This window comes from Halichoerus grypus, chromosome 15 (assembly GCF_964656455.1).
Source record: "Halichoerus grypus chromosome 15, mHalGry1.hap1.1, whole genome shotgun sequence".
NCBI lineage: Eukaryota > Metazoa > Chordata > Mammalia > Carnivora > Phocidae > Halichoerus > Halichoerus grypus.
This window is the reverse complement of record NC_135726.1, coordinates 11638254-11665336: the sequence shown is the minus strand read 5'-3', so window position 1 is coordinate 11665336 and position 27083 is coordinate 11638254. Positions and strand designations below refer to the sequence as shown.

At 41.2% G+C, this 27083-nt stretch overlaps 1 protein-coding gene across 3 annotated transcripts in view; it reads right to left on the bottom strand.

The window, feature by feature from the left end:
* The window catches only part of CFDP1 (craniofacial development protein 1), a 122697-nt gene that overhangs the window by 80216 nt on the left and 15398 nt on the right, over positions 1–27083 (bottom strand). For all 3 annotated transcript variants that reach the window (XR_013444215.1, XM_078062953.1, XM_078062954.1), the window contains exon 5: positions 19995–20114. Coding sequence is in view for 2 of the 3 variants with exons in the window: in XM_078062953.1 (XP_077919079.1) it covers positions 19995–20114 (120 nt within the window). In the remaining variant the exon portion in view is untranslated. The remainder of the gene's footprint in view (positions 1–19994; positions 20115–27083) is intronic.

Below are 27083 nucleotides of genomic sequence, written 5' to 3'. Positions count from 1 at the left end.
CTATTTATAATCATTGAAAAGAAAAATATTACGTAGAAGTCTAACAAAACACGTACAGGACTTGTAGGTTGAAAACTACAAAATGCTAAAAAAAGAAATGAAAGAAGATCTAAATGAATGGAAGGACATGGACATACCATGTTTATGGGCTGGAAGACTCAACATAGTAGAGGTATCAATTCCCCTAAGATTGATATATAGGTCTGTATTAGTCTGCTTGGGCTGCCATGACAGAATACCATACACTAGGTGGCTTAAACAACAGAAATTTATTTTCTCACAGTTCTGAAGGCTAGAAGTCCAAGATCAAGGTATCTGGTGAGACCTCTCTTTCTGGCTTACAGATAGCTGTCTTCTTGCTGTGTCTTCACATAGGCTCTTCTCTATGCGTGCTTGGAGAGATCTCTGATGTCTCCTCTTTTTGTTTTTTTAAGATTTTATTATTTATTTGAGAGAGAGAGCATGAGCAGGAGGGGCAGATAGAAAGGGAGAATCTCAAGCAGACTCCATGCCAAGCACAGAGTGTGACACGGGACTTGATCTCACAATGCTGAGGATCACAACCTGAGATGAAACTAAGAGTCAGACACTTAACCAACTGTGCTACCCAGGTGGCCCTCTTCCTCTTTTTATTCAGACACTTGTCCTAATAAGCTAAGACCTTACCCTTATGACCTCATTTAACGCTAAATATCTCCTTAAGGCCCTATCTCAAAATATATTCACATTGGGAGGTTAAGGCTTCAACCCATGAATTTGGGGAAGGGACAGACAATTCAGTCCATAACAAAGTTTAATGCAATTCCTACCAAATTCCCAGGATTTCTGAAGATAGAGACAAAATTATTCTAAAATATACACGAAAAGGCAGGGGCGCCTGGGTGGCTCAGTAAGCTGAGCAACCAACTCTTGGCTTCAGCTCAGGTCATGATCTTGGTGTCACGGGATCAGGCCCCAGGACAGGCTCTGTGCTCAAGGCAGAGTCTACTTGTCCCTCTCCCTCCCCGTCTCCCCAACTTTTGTGCGTGCATGCGTGCTCTCTCAAATAAGTAAAATCTTGGAAAAAAATTAAAATATATATGAAAAGGCAAAGGAAATAGAATAGTTAAATTTGAAAAGAATAAAGTGGGAGGAATCAGTCTACCAGATTTTAAGACTTATTATATAGGTTAGTAATCACGATTGTGTGGTACTGGCAGAAGGACAGATACATGTAAATGGAAAGAATAGAGTAAGTACAGAAATAGAGCCACATAAATATGCCCGACTAATTTTTTTACAAAAGTGCAAAAGCAATTCAAAGATGGTCTTTTGAACAAATGGTGCTGGAAAATGGACAGACAGCATAGGCAAAAAAAGATTAACCCTGACCTAAACCTCCTAACTTATACAAAAATTAACTCAAAAACGCATCATGGGTTTAAATGTTAAACATAGGGTGGCTGGGTGGATCAGTTGTTAGGCGTCTGCCTTCGGCTCGGGTCATGATCCTGGGGTCCTGGGATCGAGTCCCACATTGTGCTCCCTGCTCAGTGAGGAACCTGCTTCTCCTTCTGCCTCTGCTTGCCACTCCCCCTGCTTGTGCTCTCTCTCTCTGTCAAATAAATAAATAAAATCTTTAAAAAATAAATAAAATAAATGTTAAACATAAAATTATAAAACTTTTACAAAAAAGCAAGGAGAAAATCTGGGATCTAGGACTAGGCAAAGAATTATTAGACTTGACACCAAAAGTGTAATCCATAACAGAAAAACTGATAAACTGGACTTCATCAAAATTAAAAACATTTGCTCTGTAAAAGATCCTCTTAAAAGGATGAGAAGACAAGCTACACACTGGAAGAAAGTATTTGCAAACAACATATCTGATAAAAGACTGATATCTAGAATACATAAAGAACTCTTAAAACTCAAGAGTAAAAACCTAAACAATCCAGTTAGAAAGTGGGCAAAAGATATGAACAGACATTTCACCAAAGATATACAGGTGTCAAAGGAGTACTTGAAAAGATGTTTAACACCGTTAGCCATTAGGGAAATGTAAGCTAAAATCATAATGAAACATTACTACATACCTATCAAAGTGGCTAAAATGAAAAATGGTGACAACACTACATGTTGATGAGTATGTGGAGAAACTGGACCTCTTATACACTGCTGGTGGAAATGTAAAATGGTACATCCTTTCTGGAAAAGTTTGACAGTTTCTTATAAAAACTAAACATGTAGGGTACCTGGCTGGCTCAGTTGGTAAAGCATGCAACTCTTGATCCTGGGGTTTGAGTTCGAGCCCCACATGTGGTGTGGAGTTTACATAAAATTAAAAAAAAAAAAAAAGGCAACAAAAAACTAAACATGCAACCACCACATGACCCAGCAACTGCACCCCTCTCAGAGCATTTATCTCTGAGAAATGAAATTTTAATAAGGGCTACCACAAATGTCCACACCCTTTCCCCCCTGCAGCCAAAATCCGTGAATTCGTTACGATACACAGCAAAAGGGATGTGATTTAAGAGTATGGACCTTGGGATGGGGGAGATTTATCCTAGGTTATCTGTGTGGGCCCAATCTAATCATAGGAGTCCTTAAAAGCAGAGGACCTTTCCCAGCTGGGTCAGAGAGATGAGACAGATGGAAGGAGGAGGAGTCAAGATTCACAGCTCGAGAGGGAAATTAACCAAGGTGTTGCTGACTTTGAAAACAGAAGAAGGGGGCCATGAACCAAGAATGGGGATGGTCTCCAGAAGGTAGGAATGGTCCACAGCTGACAAGACCCCAAGAAAATGAGAACCTAAGTCCTACATTCACAAGAAACACAAACCTGCTTTGATTTTCGTACAGTGAGACCCATCTTAGACTTCTGTCTTTTACAGAATTAAAGAGGGTTGCCTGGGTGGCTCAGTCATTAAGCGTCTGCCTTCGGCTCAGGTCATGATCCCAGGGTCCTGGGATCGAGCCCCACATCGGGCTCCCTGCTCAGCAGGAAGCTTGCTTCTCCCTCTCCCACTCCCCCTGCTTGTGTTCCCTCTCTCGCTGCTCTCTCTCTCTCAAATAAATAAATAAAATCTTAAAAATAAATAAATAAATAAAAATTAAAAATTAAAAAATTAAAAGAGTAAATTTCTGCTTTGTAAGCACCTAAATTTGTGGTAATCTGTCATAGTAGCAATGGAAAATTTATGTTAACAAAAAAACCTGTTCATGAGTATTTATAGCACTTTATCTGTAATAGCCCAAAACTGGAAACAACCCAGACGTCCTTCAGTGGAAGAACATGAAACAATCATCCACAGCACAGAATCCTAGTCAACAATAAAAACAAATGAACTATTGATATACACACAACCTGAATGAATCTGCAGAGTGAAAAAGGCCAATTTCAAAAGGTTTTATACTGTATGCTTTCATTCTTGAAATGACAAAATTACAGAAATGGAGAACAAATTAGCAGTTGCCAGAGAGGGCAGCAGGAAAGTGGGTGTGGTTATAAAAGCAACATGAGGGATCTTAGTGGACTGGAAATTTTTTTTTAAAGATTTATTTATTTCCGGGGCGCCTGGGTGGCTCAGTCGGTTAAGCAGCTGCCTTCGGCTCAGGTCATGGTCCCAGGGTCCTGGGATAGAGCCCCATGTTGGGCTCCCTGCTGGGCGGGGAGTCTACTTCTCCCTCTGCCCCTCACCCCAACTTGTGCTCTCTCTCTAATAAATAAAATCTTAAAAAAAAAAAAAAAAACCAAACAGAATTTCAAAAAATAAAGTGCTCAGCCACTGAAATTAAACCCAATGAAATTAAAAGAGATTAGACACAGCTGAAGAAAAAGTAAAGTGCTGGAAAACAGGAAGTAACTGGAAGGCCACTCAGACAAATAATGAGATTAAAAATACCAAAGAGAAGTGAAATAACATGGAGGACAGACTGCAAAGATCTGACATATACCTAACACGAGTTGTAGGAGGAGATAGTAGAATGCAAAAGAAGCAATATTCAAAGAGAAAATGCTTGAGAATTTTTCAGAACTTTCAAAAGCCATGAATCCACATTGTATTAAAACTGCAGAAATCCAAAGTCAAAGAGAAGAGCTTAAAAGAGCCTTTACTCTTTGTAGGGGACAAAAAGAAAGAATAAAATAACTATACTTCATGGTCAAACATTTAAGGGGCCATTAGTGGAACAGGAGTACAAGGAGGGCATGTATCAGGGAAGAGTGTGGGAGGGCAGAGATGGGGCTTGAAAAGCAGGCAGGATTCCAATCGATGGGGAGAGATGGGGAGAGATGAGGGTACACAGGGAAGAGGAGAGAACAGCTGAACAAAGCTGGGGGAGGGGAAGATGGGTAAAGGGAAGGACTCCTTTCTGGCTGCCAAACACAGTAATTCAGAACAAGATATGGTTGGCTATAGCTACATAGCGTTCACTAATGTAATGTTCACAGAATACAGCGTTCACTAACATCAGGCTAAGAATGTGAACTTAACTGTAGATGAGTATCAAATTTTTGAGCAAGTGTCATGATCTAAACTGAATCTCTGCCAAATTATCCCAGCAGTGGCATGTAGGGTGGATGTAGGAAGAGGGACTGCAGGCTTTAAGTAAACTTAGGAAACGATTACAATAGTCCAAACCTTGAGAAAATATTCCAGTCACACAGAGATAGACGCTTAAGACCCAGAAAAAAGGCAAATGGGAATGGAGATGAAATAGAGAGAAAGAGGGGAGAGGAGGGAGCGAAAGAATAGGAGTGAGTATTTACAGACATTGTGAATGTAGAATTAAAAGCACTGAATGGATTGGGCAGTTGGGGAGGCAAGGAAAATAAAGGGAAATAACTGCACACCCTGGGGGAACGATGGTGGCACATTTTTTCGTCCAGAGAGAGGCAGGCAGTTTGGCCCAGCAGAGGACCACGCTGGACTGGAAAGAAGCCTTCAGCTCTAGTCCAGGCCCTCTCCCTTGGACAAGCTACTTAACTTCACAGGCTCCATTTCTTCAGCTCTGTAAAATGGGAGAGAAAATGAGTCGAACGTTGAACCAGTGTAGTGTCAAGGAAATTCAGAATAAATTTCTAGCAAGCAGTAAGACATATGGGTTTGGAGTTCAGGAGAAAGGCAGTACTGGAAGGGCAGAGCAGAGAATCACCAACATTAAAGAGATGGGTAAAACTTTAGAGTAGATGAATGGTATTAAATGCACAAAGAGAAGAGGTCTGTGGGGCGCCTCGGTGGCTCAGTCGTTAAGCGTCTGCCTTCGGCTCAGGGCATGATCCCAGGGTCCTGGGATCGAGCCCCGCATCGGGCTCCCTGCTCCGCGGGAAACCTTCTCCCTTTCCCACTCCCCCTGCTTGTGTTCCTACTCTCACTATCTCTCTGTCAGATAAATAGATAAAATCTTAAAACAACAACAACAACAACAACCAGAGAAGAAGTCTGTGAATCTTCAGAAAACCTTTAATAAATACGGTAAAGGTGGCAGTAGAAAGCTCAGAGGCGTACTAGTCTTATCAGGAAGGGATGGCCTGAGACAGTGTAGCACAAGGAGAAAGGAGTTGTGTTTCATTTTCCATTGCCAACCAATTTCGTCAGCAACTGATAAAATATAAGGAAAATAAACGTCTTTATCACAGACTCTCCCTACCATGCCTAAAAAACATCAATGCTTTGCTTTCCTTACGGTGTTAACCAAAGTCCTACTTCAAAGGAGTTTTTAAAAAAATATAACTCCAATTTCATAAAGACAGATACTTTAAAATCTAAGCCTTCCTGCAGCTGGAATTCCGCCTGGCTAGTTTTTATACAATACTGTCAAACACACAGCTGACTAAGTTAGCCCAATAGGAAAGCTGGCTTCACCACATCAAGACTGGGAAATTGAGGTCCAGACTGGTCCAACAAAAGCTAAATTGGAATGACTTTCTGAAATGGTATAAAAAACTTGGAATTACTTCACCCACAGCACAACACAGAAACATGGCTGGAAAGCAGACATGATGCTTGTGGTTACTGTTCTAAAGGAAACTTCTCCCAAAATCTTTTTTTAAAGCTCGCTACCATTAGACAAGAGACCAAGATCAAGAGTGTTTTGCACATGGTTATCCTTGGATCGGATTCTCATTTCTGGTCCAAACAAGTCACGCTCTATCTGACTGTAGAGAAAACTCTCCTCCTTTGGTTTCTCCCTCCTACAGCTCACCATCTATCTCACAAACAACTGGGCTAAAAGATCCCAGTTTAAAGCAGAAGCCAAGGCAACACATGGGTTTTTCCTGTTCATTCTCAAATTAGTAGCTACTGAAACTGTACCACATTTCAAATTCAAGAGGCTAATAATCAAAAGGCTGTGACTTGTTTATGGTCTTACACATCCAGAATTATTAGATCTAAAGATTAATGCTTGCTCAGAATCTCCCATTTTCTCAATGATACAGAAATATTAGCCTAGTTTAGAAGTTTTAAGTGATTTCAGCTTAAATTTATCTTAGGTTCCCTTGGGTAACAGTTTTGGCAAGAATCCAGGGCTAAGCAACTGAATATAGTTAAGTGCTGGACTTAAGATCAGACTGATTTTCAACCCCTGACCAAAATAATCAGAACACAGCTGCTCAGCCTCTCCCATAAGAAAAATTCCCTGTTCCAAATTAAAATATTTACCTAATATGAATCTTTCTGTGTAATCATAACCTTCCATGAAATGGCAGCAAGATGCCTATATCAAAACCTGATCAGAAAATATCAATCACTGATTGCTATGCTTAGAATAAGTAACATTCTTCACTGACTTCAAAACGTGGGAATAGTAACTTCCAACTTTAAGGACCTAAGAAAGATATAGCACAGAGCACTTTAATGGACCCTATAATATGTAGTTCCTAAATGGGCTCACAATTTCTCTCAGTGTTTATAAAACTCAGATTTTTACCTGAATTTTTAGATGACTGAGAACTGACTAACTTTGATGATTGGATACAGTATGGAGACCACCTCTAGGTGATACTCAAATCTTAACGGACATCTGGCAAATACACAGAAGTATAGCATTAGTTTATCTTGAAAAAAGTCTGTTTTTGGTAAAGGTTTTCAGAGAAGAAACACAAATGAAACCAGTAGGTTATGAAAATCCAGCTAATGTCATGACTATGGAGAAAACCCTGACAGAAAGGAGTAATGCTGTGCGGAAAGGGCCCTCTCACATAACACCAGAGACACTTCATTCAGATTGGTATTGCCTATTTGGCAGCATCTGTTAGGATTTAAGGTGCATATATCTGATGACCCAGCAATCCCATTTCTAAGAATCTGTCCCCCAGAAATAACAGCATGAGAACATAAAAATGCATGTGCAAGGATCATCACAGAATTATTCATAACTGTAAAATTTGGAAAACTAAATGCTCATCAGTAAAGAAATGGTTACTCAGGGCGCCTGGGTGGCTCAGTTGGTTAAGTGACTGCCTTCGGCTCAGGTCATGATCCTGGAGTCCCAGGATCGAGTCCCACATCGGGCTCCCTGCTCGGCAGGGAGTCTGCTTCTCCCTCTGACCCTCTCATGCTCTCTGTCTCATTCTCTCTCTCAAATAAATAAATAAAATCTTTAAAAAAAAAAAAAAAAAAAGAAATGGTTACTCAAACTACAGAATATTTATATAATGGAGTACAACACAGACATAAAAAATATATAGATGTTTACACTGAACCTGAAAAGATGCCCAAAATAGACTGTTAAGGAAAAACAGAAGTTGCAGGCTAACACAGAGTCCACTTTTGTTTTAATGGGTTTGAACTGCACAGATTCACTTATATGTGTTTTTGTTGTTGTTTTGTTTTGTTTTTAAGTAGGCTCCACACGCAGAGTGGAGCCCAATGCGGGCGTGAACTCACAACCCTGAGATCAAGACATGAGCTGCAATCAAGAGTCAGATGCGGGCGCCTGGGTGGCTCAGTGGGTTAAGCGACTGCCTTCAGCTCAGGTCATGATCCCAGAGTCCTGGGATCGAGTCCCACATCAGGCTCCCAGCTCAGTGGGGAGCCTGCTTCTCCCTCTGACCCTCTCCCCTCTCATGCTGTTTCTCTCTCTCTCAAATAAATAAATAAATAAAATCTTAAAAAAAAAAAAAAAAGAGTCAGATGCTTAACCGACTGAGCCACCCAGGCACCCCATCCTACATTTTTTTTTACAGTACTATAAATGCATTTTCCTTTCCCTTATGATTTTCTTGTCTCTAGCTTATTTTATTATAAGATTGTAGTATCTAATACATGTAACATTTAAAATATGTGTTAAACAACTGTTTATGTTATCAGTAAGGCTTCTGGTCAACAATAGGCTATTAGTGGTTAAGTTTCTGGGGAGTCAAAGGTTATACACAGATTTTTGACTGCTTGGGGAGGGAGGTTCAGCAACCATAAATACCATGTTGTTTAGAGGTCAATTGTATTAGCCTCTGGGGTTGGGAATGAAGGATAGGCAGGTGGCAAGGAAATTTCACTGCTCTTTTCTGAAAAAATTTAAGTGGTGGAACTATGGGTCATTTTTACTTTCTTATTTGTAATAAAAAAGCGAACAATGATAAAAGCTTCTGCATCTCCAAGAAAAAATGAGAGAAGAAAAACCATCTTTCACTTTCTAAGCACAATGGTAGAGTTGAAAACAAAACAAATTTTAATTAAAGAAAAATGTAGAAACAAACAGTATAGCACATAGAAATCTCATGCCAAGAGACTAATCTAATTAGGCAAAGAAAAATGTATAGCACTCATATACCAAATCTAGGACAGCTCCAAGTTCCTTGTACCCTGCCAAAGCAGTATCTTTTGGGGGGGGGGGGGAGGGTTCTGCCCTCTAGTGTACACTAAAATAAGCTAAAGCACATGAAACAATTAACTCAACAAATCAGCATTTTATTAGTTAACCAAAATAGTTTCACTTCATTTCTAGAGCATCACAATTCTCTCCTTAAAGGAAGGTTTCCACAACCTTGTTTCCAAGTCAATTTCCAAAGATCATACTAAGTAAACTCTGTGAACACCATAACTTCAGCTATCCTTTCAATTCTTCCCTACACTCCCAGCAAAGCACCCTAAGCACTTTCCTGACTCGAATTTCACACCAAGAGAAATCTGGCACAACCAAGGGTATAGTACTACAGCAAAATAAAGTCTTAAAAGTTTATAACACATATAGCCACCCAGCTCTTAAACTCAGATTTTTGAAACTTGCAACTATAATTCAATGATAAGAGCAAAAGGAAGAAGGCTGCTCTGGGTAATAAAGTTCAAATCCTGTAAGTGTTTTCTAAGAACACTAGAATTTGTTCCACTCTGGGCAACCTTGAAAACCACTAGGGATACTTCCTAGGTTCATAGTATTTGCTGTAGGTATTCAATCCAACCTGACAGAGGTTACCCCAATCCTGGTGACGACAAATGAAAAATGTTTTTGCTTTTAAAGCTTTTCTATGTTTGAGATCTCATTTAGGCGCTCACATTGGCCGGCACTTTACTATTTGACCCAAATGGTCAAATTTTCTACCTCCCTCCCCCAACAACAACAAAAAAGAATATTACTAGTCTCTCTCCACTTGTAATTATTCTGGTTCCTAGCTTAGCCTGGAACAATCTCTTCAAATCAAGAATGTGGATGAGATAAACTTTAATAAATTCAAAATATTCCAACTATTCATGGGGAAATCTTTAGAGAATTAATTTAATTTCAATTTCAAACTCATTTACTCTGTACCTGCAAAACCTACAGAGATATATTTAAAAAGCAAGTTAAGAATAAGCTAAAATTGGGGCGCCTGGGTGGCTCAGTTGGTTGAGTGTCTGCCTTCGGCTCAGGTCATGATCCCAGGGTCCTGGGATGGAGCCCCACGTCAGGCTCCTTGCTCGGCGGGGAGCCAGTTTCTCCCTCTCCCACTCCCCCTGCTTGTGTTCTCTCTCTGTCAAATAAATAAATAAAATCTTTAAAAAAAAAAAAAAGGAAGAAAGAATAAGTTAAAACTGAATGAAGCTGAATATTTAGCATCCATTGAAGAACACGAAGGTGAAAGTCCAATACAGAGTTTTTTTCTGGGGGGGGGGCGGTGGGGAGTACAGAGTTCTCTTGCCCCAGTATAAAACACATCATACTGGAGTGACAAGTAAGGTAATAGCAGGACCACCAACACTACCAGAATCAATCATTTTCACTGTCATAGTAGGTCCTTGAAAAATCACCTTGGGGCACCTGGGTGGCGCAGTCGGTTAAGCATCAGACTCTTGGTTTTGGCTCAGGTCGTGATCTCAGGGTTGTGAGATTGAGCCCCGTGTCGGGCTCTGCACTCAGCGGGGAGTCTGCGTGAGATTCTCTCTCTCTCTCTCCCTCTGTCCTTCCCATTCAAGCTTGCTCGCCCTCTCTCTCTCAATAAATAAATCTTTAAAAAAAAAAAAAAAGTAGTATCTTCTTAAAACTATTTCTAGCTAGTCCTACCCTGGAACAAATGACTGCCAGAAGAAACGCAGTGAACCCAACTGGGCAAGGACTATCTCCTGCCTGGCTCTCTGGCAACACCCTCACATTGCTGCCTCCAGTGTAGGACTCAGGCCTCAGGAGGAGCCAATACACACAGAAGCAGCAATACATATTACTGCTATTATCCCCAGCTGACTGATCACATCTGTCCCACAGCTTCACTGTTGACTGCTGACAGATTATCAATGTACAAACACACCTGGAACTCATTTTTTAAAATGTGCTACCCCTTCAATTTCATGAGAGTAATGGGACTGAAATCCAATACAGGAGACCTGGATTATCTGTCATTAATGGGGAAAAGGCCTACAAAGGAAAACGGAGGAAACCGTCATCTCATTTCCCTAAAAAAAAAAAAAAATTCAAAATAGCTTTCAAAGAGTTCATCATCAGTTATAAAGCTGAAGAGATACTTCTTACCCAAAAAGGCCAATTAGGTGGGTAAGAAAGAATGGTTGTATGACACAGTGGCTGAGAGTTCAGCCTCTGGTCTCAAATGGATCTGGACTGGAATCCTGCCTCCACCATCAACTACAGAAACTCCACAGGTTAATGGCACCTCCCTGAGCCTCAGTTTCCTGGTCTGTAAAATCGGTACAAAGTTAGCACCTACCTCTTAAAGTATTCATGTAGATTCAATAAAATAATACATGTGAAACACTTAGCACTGTGCCTTAAATTTGGAAATCTGTCAATAGCTATCCTTTTAAAAAAGGTAAAGAACATTTAACATGCAGTATGAGAAGATGTTTGATATTTAATCTAAAGGACAAACTGGTGCCAAAATGAAACTGACCTGGTCATTGAAAGGAAACATGTCATCCCAGTGTTAAAAACACCCGACTATAGGAACCCAGCAGGTAACAGGAAGAGGGAAGCAGCTGAGTCGGAGCCAGGAAAGGGCAAACCCCATCCCCTCTGCTCCAGCTCACTGGGGCGGTAAGGAAAGATGGAGGGCAATGGCACAACTTCTCGTTTCTAAAGAAAAACCAGTAATCCAGATTTTTATGTCAGCCCTCCTGATTTTTAAATACTGGCCAAATAATAACATCCGAGGACAGGCTTGGTCCATGAACTGTCAATTTGTGAATGCCTGCCATGGAGTGGAGTCTCAAACCAGAAACTGAAGAAAAACCCAGTGGTTGTATACCCGCGGGACTCCAGCTCCCTAAAACAGTGTGTCTCTAAGGGGATTTTGGAAAAGAAAATTCTTCTCTGTACAAACTGTCCTAAGCAACGCAGATATTTAGTATTCCTGAACTCCACCCACTAAGTACCAGTGGTCTCCTCAAGTTTTGTGACAACCAAAATATCTCACCACACACTTCTGAACACCTCCTAACTGAGAGCACCACAACCACTAAGAATAACAAAGTTAAATCCAAAAGTTAGTGGGAAGGTCAAGAACATCTATTTACAAACACCAATAAAATAAGAACAGGGCCAGCCCTGAGTCAACTAAACTAAAATCCCAAATTTAAAAGCTTAAAGCTGGTTGTGGGAACAAATCAAAAGGCTTAAATCCCTCTACCTACTTCTAGAATTAATTAAGATGGAAGGAAACTGCCTTATTTTTTTCTAGCCATTGCTTTAAGTGTCACTGAACATCGCAGATCTCCACCCATCTTTTTCCTACAGCCGCAGCTTACATACAGGACTGTACGTGCTCAGAGAAACCACAGTGCATGAAACCGAGGCACTCAGGGCACCCACCCTCTGTAACGTTCCTGGAGTTTTCTCTTACGGCTCATTCTCCTATTCAAGAGCATGTCCAAGTTACCATATGACCGAGCAATTCCACACCCAGGTACACACCCAATGAAATGAAAACACATGTCCACACGAAAACCTGCACATGAATGTTCACAGACACATTATTCGTAATAGCCAAGAAGTGGAAACAATTCTATGTCTATCAACCAATGAATGGATAAACAAAATGTGGTATATTCATACAATGGAGTACTATTTGGCCATAAAAAGGAATGCAGTACAGAAACACGAACCAATCTTGAAAACATTATGCTAAGTCAAAGAAGTCAGACAGAAAAGGACAAATATTGTATGATGCCAATTATATAAAATGTCCAAAAAGGCAAACCTAGGCACAGAAGTTTGATTAGTGGTTGCCTGAGAGTGTGGGAGATAGGTAGGATAAAGAGGGACTGCATTTCTTTTTTGGGGTGATGGAAATTATTGTGGTTCATAGCTTTATGAATACACAACTCTGCAAATATGCTAAAAACCAATGAACTATGTAATTTAAATTGGTGAATAAACAGAAACAGCTTAATAAAGCTGCTTCTAAAAAAAAGGGAAAAAAAAGCACATCCAATTTTAAATCATTAAATTTGGGACACCTAAGTAGCTCAGTCAGTTAAGCGTCTGCCTTCAGTTCAGGTCATGATCCCAGGGCCCTGGGATGGAGCCCCGCATCAGGCTCCTTGCTCAGCAGGGAGTCTGCTTCTCTCTCTGCTTGCTGCTCACCCTGCTTGTGCTCTCTCTCTCTGACAAAGAAATAAAATCTTAAAAAAAAAAAGATCATTAAATTGACTAACACCCTTTGTTCTCTTAAAGACTATATCATATCACAGGTCATAACTGCTAGAATATCAACTTTCTTCCAATCATCTTAGTTATTATAGTAATTATCAATAAGCCCTTAATCATGATATTTACTCTTTTGAAACAAACTGATCTTCCTCTTCTTGGAGTGGCCATTCTCTAGGCATTAAAAGTAACCTAACTGTGTACATCTCTTCACCAGGGACAGGGGCACATGTCAACTGACCAGGCATTTCACAAGGGCATCAAACCAGGAGATAGTCAGATTTCTGGGGTAGCTTGTGTTTTTTGTTGTTGATATGAATACATTTACTGTGAATAACTTGGAGGTCCTTTCTTCTCTGTTAGTAAAGATACTTGAAAATAATTAGATCTAGCTTCCATTTTATATTTTTTAAGGATTGATTAAGATAGGGATATAAGGAACATAATAATGTGTCATATTTATGAATAGAATATCAGATTTTCTAATGAGTTATTTTTAAGTTCATCTATAGATTTCTTGTTGGAAACAATGCATTCTCCTATGGCAAAAATGTTTGGGTTTTGTTTTGTTTTAAGATTTTATCTATTTATTTGAGAGTGAGAAAGAGCATAAGCAGGGGGAGGAGCAGAGGGAGAGAGAAGCAGACACCCCACTGAGCAGGGAACCCGACATGGGACTCCATCCCAGGACCCCTAGGATCATGACCTGAGCTGCAGGCAGATGCTTAACTGACTGAGCCACACAGGCACCCCTAGATCTAGCTTTTTAAATGTTCTTCTCAGCAAGAAAGCAACTCCTTTAAAAGTAAAAGGGCTTACAAACTGTGGAAGGAGCCGAGATGCCCTTCAACAGATGAATGGATAAAGAAGATGTGGTTCATATATACAATGGAATATTACTCAGCCATCAGAAAGGATGAATACCCACTATTTGCATCAACATGGATGGAACTGGAGGGGATTATGCTAACTGAAATAAGTCAAGCAGAGAAAGACAATTATGATGGTTTCACTCATATGTGGAACGTAAGGAATAGCACGGAGGACATTAGGGGAAGGAAGGGAAAACTGAAGGGGGGAATCAGACAGGGAGACGAACCATGAGAGACTATGGACTCTGGGAAACAATCTGGGGGTTTCAGAGGGGAAGGGGGTAGGTGTATAGGGTAGCAGGTAATGGGTATTAAAGAGGGCACATGCTGTAATTAGCACTGGGTGTTATACGCAAATAATGAATCATGAACACTACATCAAAAACTAATGATGTACTATATGGTGACTAACATAACATAAAAAAAAGCAAAAGGGCTTAAAAAAAGATCAACATAGATCAGAGCTCTGACTGATCATTTTAACAAGAGATTCTGATCAAATTTTAGAAATGTTTCCACCTAATATTGTGGCTATGCCTAATTCTTGTTGCTTTAAGTGAAATGCTCAATGCTATCAGAAGACTGTATATTGAAAAATGTAAAATCTTAAAAGCCAGTAAGGTCTTGTTAAGTCCTGTCCAAGGAGGCTGGGAAGGACAAGGTTACCTGCTCAGGCACGAAGAATGTTGCACAGACGAAAGGCTCCTGGGGGCCAACTGGTCAAACACACTGAGCACAGACAAAGCACAGAAACAGTCAGGGGCTACTGTCTTCACAGGTCTTTAATCTGGGTCTTCTACCTTCAGCAGGACACTATGCGGAATTCTGACTTTTCTATATGGGAAGCAAATGTTGCTAACCTGACACCACCCACAATGTTGTGTTGAGACTCAACAATAAGGTCTTTGTTTTTTGCTCTCTCTTCTCTCAACAGACCAAGAAGACAAGACAAAACCACATGGGAAAATGATGTTTTTCACTCTTATGTTTTATTGCTTCAGGTTATTCCTAATCTACAAGGAGGCAACTAAATAGTAAGCCCTTAGTTTAACAAGTTGATGCCTGCGGCTATGATTATATTATAAACTTTAACAAGTCTAATAGTAGCCTACTGCTGCAAAAGGTGAGTAATAAATGTGGGGATGAAGGCTGACCTAGCCAAATACCCACGGAAGCTGGACTCAAATGGCCATCGGTGCTGGAGTGAGGACTGGGGCAGGGGACTGGCAGGGCTGCGGGAGAGGTGGAGGGAAAGAAATGGATCCAAGGGATCAATGGATTAGAGCCACAGAACGGCAGGAATGTAGACACACCAAGCTGTGCTTTCTATAGCCAAATGTAGAGAACGCTTCTTATCGTCTGTGATTCCTGCCTCTAATTAAAATTGGGTGTTTGGTTTACTTCATTCCCAAAGCATAAACTTTGGCTTTTTATAGCCCGAGCAGTGTGCTATTTTAAACATGTAGAGGAAATGCATTTTCAGTTACAAACATTTGCTCCTGTGAATCTGTTCTTATTTGCTAGCAAAGGATGTGGGACAGGATGTTTTGCCCTCCTGCTCTGGTTTTCCTGTATTGCTTAAATCTGTTTAGAGAGAAGAAAAATAAACAAATAAAGTGTTTCTGCTGGACAATTTCTATAAACTGAAGCAACTCCAAAAATGAAAATGAAAAACATTTGTGGAAAAGTATTACAATAATTTTATTTTAATAAATTGGATTATTCCTATAGATTCTTCCCCTGAAAAGACTTCCCATGCCAGGCACGTGCAGCCTGCAGCAGATACTAATATTTGCAATGATAAAATTTGCCCACTTGGACCCCAGATCAGATGCATTCCTCTTGACCCTGTTTTTTCCCACGCAAAATTACAACTGGAGCAGCTTTCTGAGATGCGTTTCAGAGAAACGATCATGCCAACCTTGAGGGTCACCTTCTGGATTTATTCAGAAATTTTCCTGTATAACTCTGAGCTGTTTTTGATGCACGCAGACATATCCTTGAAATCTGTTACATTCCACGACTGCATTTTAGAAGAAATTGGGTGCCTGGGTGGCTCAGTTGGTTAAGCGTCCGACTCTTGGTTTCAGCTCACTCAGATCATGATCTGAGGGTCATGAGATTGAGCTCCACGTTGGGCTCAGTGCTAGGGTAGAGCCTGCTTAAGATTCTCTCTCTCCCTCTCCCTTTGCCCCCCTCCCACGCACTCTAAATAAATAAATACAATCTTTAGAAGAAACTGATTTTAATCATGAAATGAATTTTAATCAAGAAATTAATTTTAATCAAATTTCACTTGACCCTTTTATAATAAGGGAGTCAGTGGTCCATTTATCTATTGAAAGGTATTTTACCAGTTGGCCCCTCCAGATTCCTCTGTCCTTCTGCTCTCTGTCCCAGACGCGGTCCTGTATGAACAGCCCTAGAAAGACACTCTTCTTCATCATTTTAGTCAGGCTGCTTTGAGCCCTCTTCTCAACTAGGCCTCAATCTTGGCCGCCATCCTTGCTGGGCGTGTGTTTTAGTAATTTAGCCCAATTTTAGCAAGAATCCTGCTAGGCCAGTTTTAAGAGAATCCTCCATTCTTGATATCTGATCACCCTGATATCTGAGTAAGTTCCTCATTCCCCACCCTTGATGTATAAGTACTCAGCCTGCCTTCAGTGAGAATCCTGTTAAGTCTGTTTAGCAAGAATCTCCCTACCCCGGTGTCTCTTAGTAATGTTCCATCCTCAGACACCCTCCCGGCTGCCCTCATTCTGCTCCTTGGCCATAAATCCCCAGCTGTCTTTGCTGTACTGTACTGAGAGTTGAGCCTGATCTCTCTTCCTTATTGTGATAGTCTTGCCACCTACTGCAATAATCCCAAATAAGTCTTCCTTACCATTTTAATAAGTGTCAGAATGGAGTGTCCTGGCAAGAGATGGGAGAGGAGGAGGAACGGGAGATCTGGGTATTAATGTCCCTGGATTCCCCCTGGAGAGTCCATTGCTCAAGGGAAGGTCTCAGCTCCTGTCAGGAGGCCCCCCCGCCGTGTTCAATGCCAAAGCTGTTCCCCCCTCTTGCCCCTTCAGGTCTAGGGGAGGTAAGGCAGCCTCATATTACATGATTAACCCCAAGCACAGCACACTATCCTATCTGTGGTTTTTCATCACTTTGTGAGTTATTAAACTCTCCTCAAAGTATCCTAATTTGAGGATGCCATCTGTGTCCTGCTGGGTCTCCCCAATACAGATACCATTTCAGCAATTTATCCTTGAGAGCTACTTGCTCTTTCTAAGAAAGGAAGGCCTGGATCCAGAATGCAGTGAGGCTTCCACGAGTGACTCAGTGACTGAAGCAAGCTGACCTTGTTAAGCTGCCACTTCTCCCTCCTCCAGTAACCTTCATCATTATAGCAACAGAGTGTTTTCTGAAACACACATGGTTTCCAAGTAGAATCTCTAAGCATCAATAGGGGATTATTTAAAGAAATATCCAAGGAGGCTGGAAGTAAAAATTGTGCTCGCTGAAATGAACTATGCTTGAGCCCTAAGGTACAAGAAACTTTGCCTTTATTTCTAATACTTAATCCAGAGTTAACTTTTACAGTAAAACTTTTAATAGATGTAAGAGACACTGTTTAATAATACCACATATATGCCTGGTAACCCAAGTAAAACCTGCAGAAGACTATTTGTCAAATTCAGATTGTTGTAGATTATGAAATCAATTCAGTGGCCCATGACATTTTTTTAAACGACACATACTACACACAATCATGTAAAACAGAAAATCAGAATTCATCATATGTAGTAAAGGTAAATATTTCACCAAATTTTATTTCACCTTTTTATATTCCTATATTTATGAGCGTACTAGGGCATACTATAAAATGCATTCCTTACCGTGAGTCAATCAAGTCTGAAAGCTACTGGTCTGAAGAGAATCCCTTTCAAACAATTTAACAATTATAAGGCTAAAAACATGCTGCTTCAGCCTACAGCCTCACATTTTTTTTATCTCAACCCTCACTAAAAACAGTTTATTTTGTCACTCAGTATAAAAATTTTATGAAATAATACTTACCATATAGTAGAGTATGCTATTTTTTTTAAAAGATTTTATTTATTTATTTGTCAGAGAGAGAGAGGGCACGCACAAGCAGCCAGAGCGGGCAGAGTGGCAGGCAGAGGGAGAGGGAGAAGCAGGCTCCCCGTGGACCAGAGAGCCCAATGTGGGGCTCCATCCCAGGACCCTGGGATCATGACCTGAGCCGAAGGCAGACGCTTAACTGAATGAGCCACCCAGGAGCCCCTAGTATGCTATTTTTTTACTCCATTTTATTTCTTTTCTTTCTTTATTTTTCAAGATTTTATTTATTTATTTGAGAGAAAGAGAGAGAATAAGCGGTGGGGACGGGCAGAGGGAGAGAGAGAAGCAGACACCCCAATGAGCATGGAGCCCCATGCAGAGCTCGATCCCAGGACCTGGAGATCATGACCTGAGCCGAAGGCAGACACTTAACTGACTGAGCCACCCAGGCACCCCCCATTTTATTTCTTTTAAATGATGATTGTAAACCACAGCTTGAAAACTACTGGCCTACAATATGAACAGGGCCAGTGTGGAGAGCCCTATCCCATGGCTGCCCTCTTTGGTGTTTACATCGTTTCCACCATGGTGGCAAGCTCTCAAATCCTTTTCCTTCTTAGGTTTCTATGTAACTGCTATATGACTTCTGCCACCTACTCACTCCACTGGGAGCGAAAGCCTTGGGGTAAGGAGCAATGAAGAGTACACGGCAGATGTGGACACGGCCTGGCCACGTCCTTGCACTCACCACCACAGCACCCGCCTTACTGCAAGCACCTGCTGCTCACAGCCTGAGGACTGAGGGCATGTGGAAGCAGTCCTGAGCCAGCGACAGATGGGAACTGGAGGAGAACTATTCCAGGGTCCTTGCCCTCGCTGTGTCCTTCACCACCTCCCTGAGATACCTAGCAGAACCAAGTGAGCACCAGCCGACACTGGCAGTAACCTGCTAGAACCCATATCCTACCCGGGCTTACTTCCCAGCCTTTTCCACCCCCCTGCTGGGGCTTCCTGGAATCACCTCCCACACTAATGACTTGTACTCAAACCTCTGTCTCAGGGTCTGCTTCTGGGTAAACACAACCTAGATGAGCACACAAGCTTACACAGCACTGTTTGGAGCCAGGGCTACAAAGATGAGAAAGCCCTGTCCTAGAAAAGCTCATAATCTGATAGGAAAACCAATGATTTATTTTTTTTTAATGTAAAAAACAAAATTGTACTGTTCGTAGCAACGAGTTAAGTAGATAGATATATTTAGGGAGGGAAGGAAGAAGTGACAAGCTGTGTGACTGAAGGGGCAGAGAAGCCCCGGGAGGTGACCTGTTCCACCCCAAACCCTCTAGGACACAGCCCTCCCTACAGGAGTAAGTGGCTGATGGGTGCTGCCGATGGGCCGCGGTCCATGTTCACGTCCCTGCAGGCTAGCACCCTGGCTTCTCGTATTTACTGTGATGCTTTACATCTTACATACAAGTTATAAAGAAGGGAATTTTTATTTTCCCCAAAGGAAAAAATTCTAGTCTTCAGCTAAAAATAACTCAAATAACATGGAAAATACAAAGAAAAAAAAACTATTAAGTTCCTGACAGTGTGTTAATAGAATTACTTGTAAATCAGCTCGGACCTTCCAATGTTCCTTTGAGGTCCTTGGGGGATGGGCCTGAGGGCTCAACCCTAATCTCCACTAGAAGTTCTAACAAACTGCTGACATTTTCATTTAAAAATTATTTTTAAATGTAAAATCTCCTACACATTCGGCTCTGTGGTCAACACTGTAAATCAGCACTTTCTTGAGGCTGGAATCAAAGAAGAAACCTAAGGCTCATTTTTCTTTGCACCTTCCATTTTGATAAATATTTCAGCAAAGGCAAAGCAGCAGCATAATTCCTGCTCTCAGAAAACAAGTCATGCCAGCTACGGTTAAAGAGGGTTCTTGTACAGCTCCTCCAACGTGCCAGGCAGAGCTGAGCCTGACAGCGGAACACTCACCCAGACCCAGCAGGGAGTGCCGGCAGAGACGCAGCGACAGGAGCCGGGGGCTTTTCCTTCTCGTTCTGCTTGAAGAAAGATTTGGCTTCTTTAGAGGTAGCATCCACTTCCTTAGTCACCCTGTGTCAAGGAGGGAAACGTCAAGTTTATAAGAAGACTAAAGAAAGAAACAAAATCTAAGAAAAGGAAGTAAGTGACAACAAGGAAAACACCCGATGGGCTTCCAATGAGTTCTGGCTGCTGAGGTTTCTGATTCAAGTCTACTATGACAATTCGAAATAAAGGCATCTTCCCTTACTAAAGGACCAACAACGTATGGACCTCATCACCCTAAAATCGCCTCCGTTACTTCTGTCAGCTTGCCACACACTCCAGGGGTCACTGCTGAATCACATGGGCTGCTCACGGCAAGGCTGAGAAGGCTCTCCCACTGCACCTCACATGTAGATTAGGACTCACAGTTAAGAGTCTGGGGAGAAATGGGGAGATGGAGTATTTGGGAGAAAAACACTAACATTATTTCAAGAAGAAGAGCAACAGTATAAACAACTGGGAATATTCTGCAGAATGCTCCTGTTTCACAGCTAAAATAACCCAAAGATGAAACAAAATGCCTTCAAACTGGCTAAACAACACTCATTTGGGAGTGGAAAAAAACTATAGGATGGAGAATCCTGTCCAATTTCAAATCTGAAAAAATGGTCCTCAATAAAACTGAGTCCTAAAGGATCAAATAAGGTTACTTACAGTGTCTGAGATTTCAGCTAAAGAGAGGACAAGTGTTTAACACCTGCTTACTCTTGCCAAGTCAACAAAAACATCTAAGGAATTTCGTTTAAATTCCAATCTATCTGTAGGAGGGTCCAAGATTAAGGTCATTGTACTGTGAGCGTTCAGCCAGGTCCTCCGGAATAAATTGGCCAAGAATAATGACAGGTGAATCAAATAAATTCCATTTTTGCAGGAATGTAAGTCTCTGTCTCTTCTCTTCTTCCGACTAGGCTTCTGGGAAGCAGAAGCAAGTTTTCTTACTGACAGCCAACTCACTCCTGCACTGTGTCACCCACTCAAGTGGCACAGAATGAGAGTTTGAGAATTCTGTACTGAGAATCTTCACTAGGCAACACCGGCAAGTTAATCTTGAGGGGTGACTTAAAACAATACCACCTTCTGTTCCTCCCCTAGTCATGGTCTTGCAATGGTCGGTATTACTCAGAGAATCAAATGGAAATTGCTGAACCTCTAAAATATGGTCCTACTCTTTACCAGGCTTAATTTGTGTATCTCTCTACTCTCCCCAATGAACTTCTCAGTAATGAGAGCCAAGATTTAAAAATAAGAGGAAGAATTTATACCAGAAATTAAACCATCACTCAGCAAATATACATTCCTTCCCTGTCAACCAAGAAGAAACTTGTCTAACCCACTGATGTTGAGCTTGGGTGCATGCTTCAATGGTCAATTAGATGTTGGCTGATCTGACAGGAAAAGCAGCTTTAATGTTTGTGTCGTTTCACTTGCCCCTTGAGTTCCTCCTCTTAGCCCCATAAGAAGAATACGCCTCAAGTACCGGCTAGTCCAAGATGGCTGAAGGACACACACTGAAGATGTGAATCCAGCAAGCAGCTTGGAGCCAAACCCAGACTGGCTGAACCCCCGACACCCAAAAACACACAGGAACAAACAAATGCTTACTGTTGTATACCACTGAGGTTTGGAATGGCTTGTCACATAGCATTTCTGTAGCCACGGCTGACACATCTACGTTTCATGAAAAAGAAATGAGAAATCTAAGGGGCTAGGTTACTTTTCCAAGACTATGCAGAGATTAAGTAGCAATGCTAGAGAGGACCCTGTAGTAGACTCTATTTCCCAAAGATGGTTGCCACAACCCATTCTACATGCTCTTCCAAAACCTGACATCATCCCAGTGAGAGGGGAGGTACATGTCACTCCCTGCTTAAAACTGGCTGGGCCTTTGTGGCTGCCAATTCACAGAGCTCAGTGGGAGTGGCACTACATGACTTCTGAGGCCAGCTGATAAAAGGTGACAGAGCTGTCACCTGCTGCTCTCTCGAGAATGCAACCTCGAAACTTCAAGTTACCATACACGAAGCCTGGCTACTCTGGATCCACCATGCTACACAGAACACCTGGGAGGACCAGAGAAAGAGATGCCTGAGGAGACTGTTCCAGTCCAGGCCCAAGACAATGGCCGCAAGGAAGCCCTCGAGATGGCGCCACACCCAGCTACTAACTCCAACTGCGTAAGAGACCCTGAGCAAGAGCTGCCGGAGCCCGGCTACCCCCCTGCCCCAACCATGGGAAACGACAAGAATACAATTGTTTTAAGCCAACAAAACTTCGGAGTAATTCCTTACATGGCTATACAGCTGACCAAAATAAACCCCCATCCAAACCTAAAGCTTAATGCAGAGTCCCCGTGTACTGAATTAGAACGAGGTGCTTTAAATCTCCTTGCTCTGGGTATAATCTGGGACAGATCTGAGACAGCTCACGAAAAACAAGTGGACACCTGCACTTAGGAATGACAGTTTGAACACAGGCTTTATTCTCCACTCCCTACCAAAACCGTACTAAACAGTGGTAAATAAATTTACAAAGGCAAAACTACATAAGGATATGGAGAAGAGATATAACAGAGAAAAGATGCCAATCAAGTTTTCTGAAGGTAGAAAGTAAACAGACAAGTAGAAATTGGCTTTGGTTTTTGTCTTCTCTGATCTAAGCCGGTAGCCACATGGAACGGCCAGTAACAAGCCAATCTACATTACGGTATTCTACAAAGGCTCAATAAATTGAGTTACCAGGAACCTTTGAAGGGAGAGGAGAGGAATAGGGCTAAAATCAGTTGAAAGTTTGTCTCAGGAGCAACTAGGTCCAGATCCCCTTCTCCAACCTCGTACCATAGGTTACTGTCCCCCACCCAACCCAGCAAAACCCATTACTCCTTGGAGAAATAAAAACCACAGAACTTCCAAACTAGGGGCGCCTGGGTGGCTCAGATGGTTAAGCATCTGCCTTCGGCTCAGGTCATGATCTCTAGGTCCTGGGATCGAGCCCCACGTCGGGCTCCCAGCTCAGCAGGGAGTCTGCTTCTCCCTCTCCCTCTGCTTGTGCTCTGTCTCTCTCTCTCTCTCAAAAATAAATAAATAAAATCTTAAAAAAAAAAAAAGAGGGCTCTTCGGTGGATCAGATGGTTAGGCGTCTGCCTTCGGCTCAGGTCATGATCCCAGGGTCCTGGGATTGAGTCCAGCATCGGGCTCCCTGCTAGGCAGGGAGCCCGCTTCTCCCTCTGCCTCTGCGTCTCTGTCTCTCTGACTCTCATGAATAAATAAATAAAACATTAAAAAAAAAAAAAAAAAAAAGAAGTTCCAAACTCACAGGGCAGGGCTGAAGTCCCATTCTGAAACAGGGTATTAAATGAAAATCTATTTATTTGCTCTTCCTTTGCCACAACAACCTCAAAAGCTGTGTTCCAGATGGCTGAGTTACAAGATGGAGCACTGCCCAACCTGTGTAAGACTTTGCATCAATAAGAAATAAATATGTAGAGGTGACCCTTGAACAATGCAGGGGTTAGGGGCACTGACTCCCCACACAGTTGAAAATCTGCATATAAATTTTGACTTCCCAAAAACTTTACTAATAGCCTACTGTTGACAGAAAACCTTACAGATAACATAAACAAATGATATAATACATATTTTGCATACGTATTATAGACTGTATTCTTACAATAAAAGTAAAGAAAAAAAATATTGAAGGGCGCCTGGCTGGCTCAGTCGTTAAGCGTCTGCCTTCGGCTCAGGTCATGATCCCAGGGTCCTGGGATCGAGCCCCACATCGGGCTCCCTGCTCGGTGGAGAGCCTGCTTCTCCCTCTCCCACTCCCCCTCCTTGTGTTCCCTCTCTTGCTGTCAAATAAATAAATAAAATCTTAAAAAAAAAAAAAAAGAAAAGAAAAAATATTGAGAAAATCATACAAGAGAAAATACATTTACAGTACTGCAAAAAAATCCACATACAAGTGGACCCATGCAGTTCAAACCCGTGCTGTTCAAGGGTCACCTGTACTGTGTTATGCTACTGAGGTTCTGGGTTTGTTACTGCAGAATGGCCTAGCATAACCTTACTATTATATCTACTTAACAGGAATTTCAGTATAAGAGAAAATATGGAAGAGGTTGTAAACAAAAAAGAAAATTTCCTAGAAGGTTGACTTTTCACAAAAAGAGCCACAGAATATCTGACGTGGCAAGTTTTAAGATCCACTGTAACATCACTGTAAAATGTTACAATGTTCGTGATAAGAGAAGATGAAGATCAAGCCGTTCAAAGTATAAGGAAAGTAAAAGAAGCCTTTATGCAAAGCACGTTGTGTTTTGGTTACCTGTTTTACCACAGGACTGACAAAGCTCCTGCAGCGGTCACATAAAGCTATTTGGTGAATGTTTTCGGAAAGGCACCCTAGATCCAGGCATTGTGTGAGATGTGGAACTTATAAATAAAAATATATGCATGGGGGCGCCTGGGTGGCTCAGTCGTTAAGCGTCTGCCTTCGGCTCAGGTCGTGATTCCGGGGTCCTGGGATCAAGCCCCGCATCGGGCTCCCTGCTCGGCGGGAGGCCTGCTTCTCCCTCTCCCACTCCCCCTGCTTGTGTTCCCTCTCTCGCTGTCTCTCTCTCTGTCAAATACATAAATAAAATCTTTAAAAAAAAAAAAAAAAATATATATGCATGGTCTCTGCCCTTCAGGGGCTCACAGTCCATCAGGACAGATAACCACGAAATAAGTTATGACAACACATGTAAGTACCACAAAGACAGCATGAAACAAGTATAGCCTATGGGAGTACCTCTGTTAACTTCTTAATGCCAAAGTCCTATCCACAGTCAGAAAGAAATGACATCTATAAACTGCTGTTTCTCTCAGGGACTTTGGGAATCTGTGCAAAGTAACATAAGCGGATTTTTACTCTTCATTAATAGTATGTCCGGAAGAACTCCATTCTTAACAAGCAATAAGAAGAGATTCAGCTCTCAAAATATCTTCAAGGAGGAGAACAGTTCAATTATAGACCACTTCTAATATATAAGAGGGAACCTTGATAAGAAAGGCCCACTATTAGCAATAGTTAGCTCAAGTGTTATCAGCAGAAATGTCATTTTAACTTCATTTCACTTACTTAGAACTTCCTGAAAAGTCTTTATTTAGGCAGAAACTTTCCATGACTGGCCTTTTCCAAAAGGTGAATCACTCAGGAAAGTCTGAGCTAACTGGCTCAGCTGGTTATGTGATAGAGAAGGGTAAAAAACACTATTTTTCCTCATTCCCGAAGGTTAACAAGCTACACAGTTTTCAAGAGGGAAGAAAACAAAAAGATAAAAATCCAAAGCTTAACAATTAAAATATAATTAGAAAGAACTAAAAGACTAACTTTGTGCTAACACTACCTTATGCTTATACTTACAAATTCTTCCCAGTCATCACTAGCTCTTTCTCACATTTCTTAAAGATGTAGTAATGCTCTTAACTTGATACAAAGAAAAAAAGAAAAAGCAGAATAAGGACATCAATAGATTAAAAGATATGCTCAAATCCATGTATGAAGTTTGCATCTGGTTGTCAATTAAAACTCAGGCCTCCCAAGTTCCTACGTGAGGGTTCCTTATAACACCTAAATTTTAAGTCTAAGCAATTTAAGTTAAAAAAAAAAAAAAATCCTGCCAACATGCCAATTAACAGGGTTTTATTTTCTTTAGGAGGAAGGAGTTATAGAGAACATTTGCTTATCATGTTATTTATCTCGGTAATATGTTATTTAAAGTAATAAGCTTGTATTTCTTTTGAATATAAAATATATACATGTGAGAATATGTATATTTGTAGGGGGAAAAAAAGGTGCTCCCCCGAGCATGTGTCTTTGGGTTGTTTGGTTTTTTTTTTTTTAAATAGACACGGTGCTGCCCCCTTCTGACAAATGACAGAAATAGCAGGCTCCCAAATACCCATCCAGTACTTAAAATTACCATCCATTTGCTTTATAAAACGAAATAGGAAATTTGTGTCATTAATATAAATATTAATACATCCACAAAATTTATTTGATCAGGAAATTTAATGATTTCTCATAACAGTTATTCACCAGCTTTTCTAACTCTATGTCGGACCGATGGTAAAATTATAATAAATCTGTCTTGGATATCCTATGACACATGGGAAGTAATACAAACCAAGAAAGATTTCTAAAAACTTTTAAATATATATTCCTAATGGCATATCACACACTTTCTGCATTATTTTGTAGGATTTTCAAACTATTAAAGGCTTCCTGTTAGTGTTCTGCTACCCTCTACTGGACAACTCAATAGTTCCAGTGTGATTTCTGGCAGCAAAGTAACATTACTAATTGACATCATCAAGAATTACCTAATGGATCCCCAAAATGATTATCAAGGAAATGGGTGTCTTTACAATGGAGAATTCTGACAGATATCGCTTAAGTGGTCTAACTTATCACCACCAATACTGAGTGTTATCGATGTGATGTACTGGGGAAGACAAAACATCACCAACATAGCATATTTGTCTAGGTGACTAATCTGAAGCAAAATTCCAAACTACAAAACAAATGGACTCTGAAAAACATACAGCTGACCCTTGAAAAAGCAGCACTCGGGGCACTGCCACCCGCCCACCTCTCACCGTCAAAAATCCACGTGTAACCTTGACTCTCCCAAAACTTAACTACTGATAACATAGTCACTTAACACATTTTGTATGTTTTATGTACTACATGCTATATTCTTTTTTTTTTTTTAAAGATTTTATTTATTTGAGAGAGACATAGCGAGAGAAGGAACACAAGCAGGGCAAGTGGGAGAGGGAGAAGCAGGCTCTCCGCCAAACAGGGAGCCTGATGTGGGGCTCGATCCCAGGACCCTGGGATCATGACCTGAGCCGAAGGCAGATGCTTAATGACTGAGCCACTCAGGTCCCCTACATGCTATACTCTTATAATAAAGTAAGCTGTATAAAAGAAAATGTGATTAAGGAAGTTATAAGA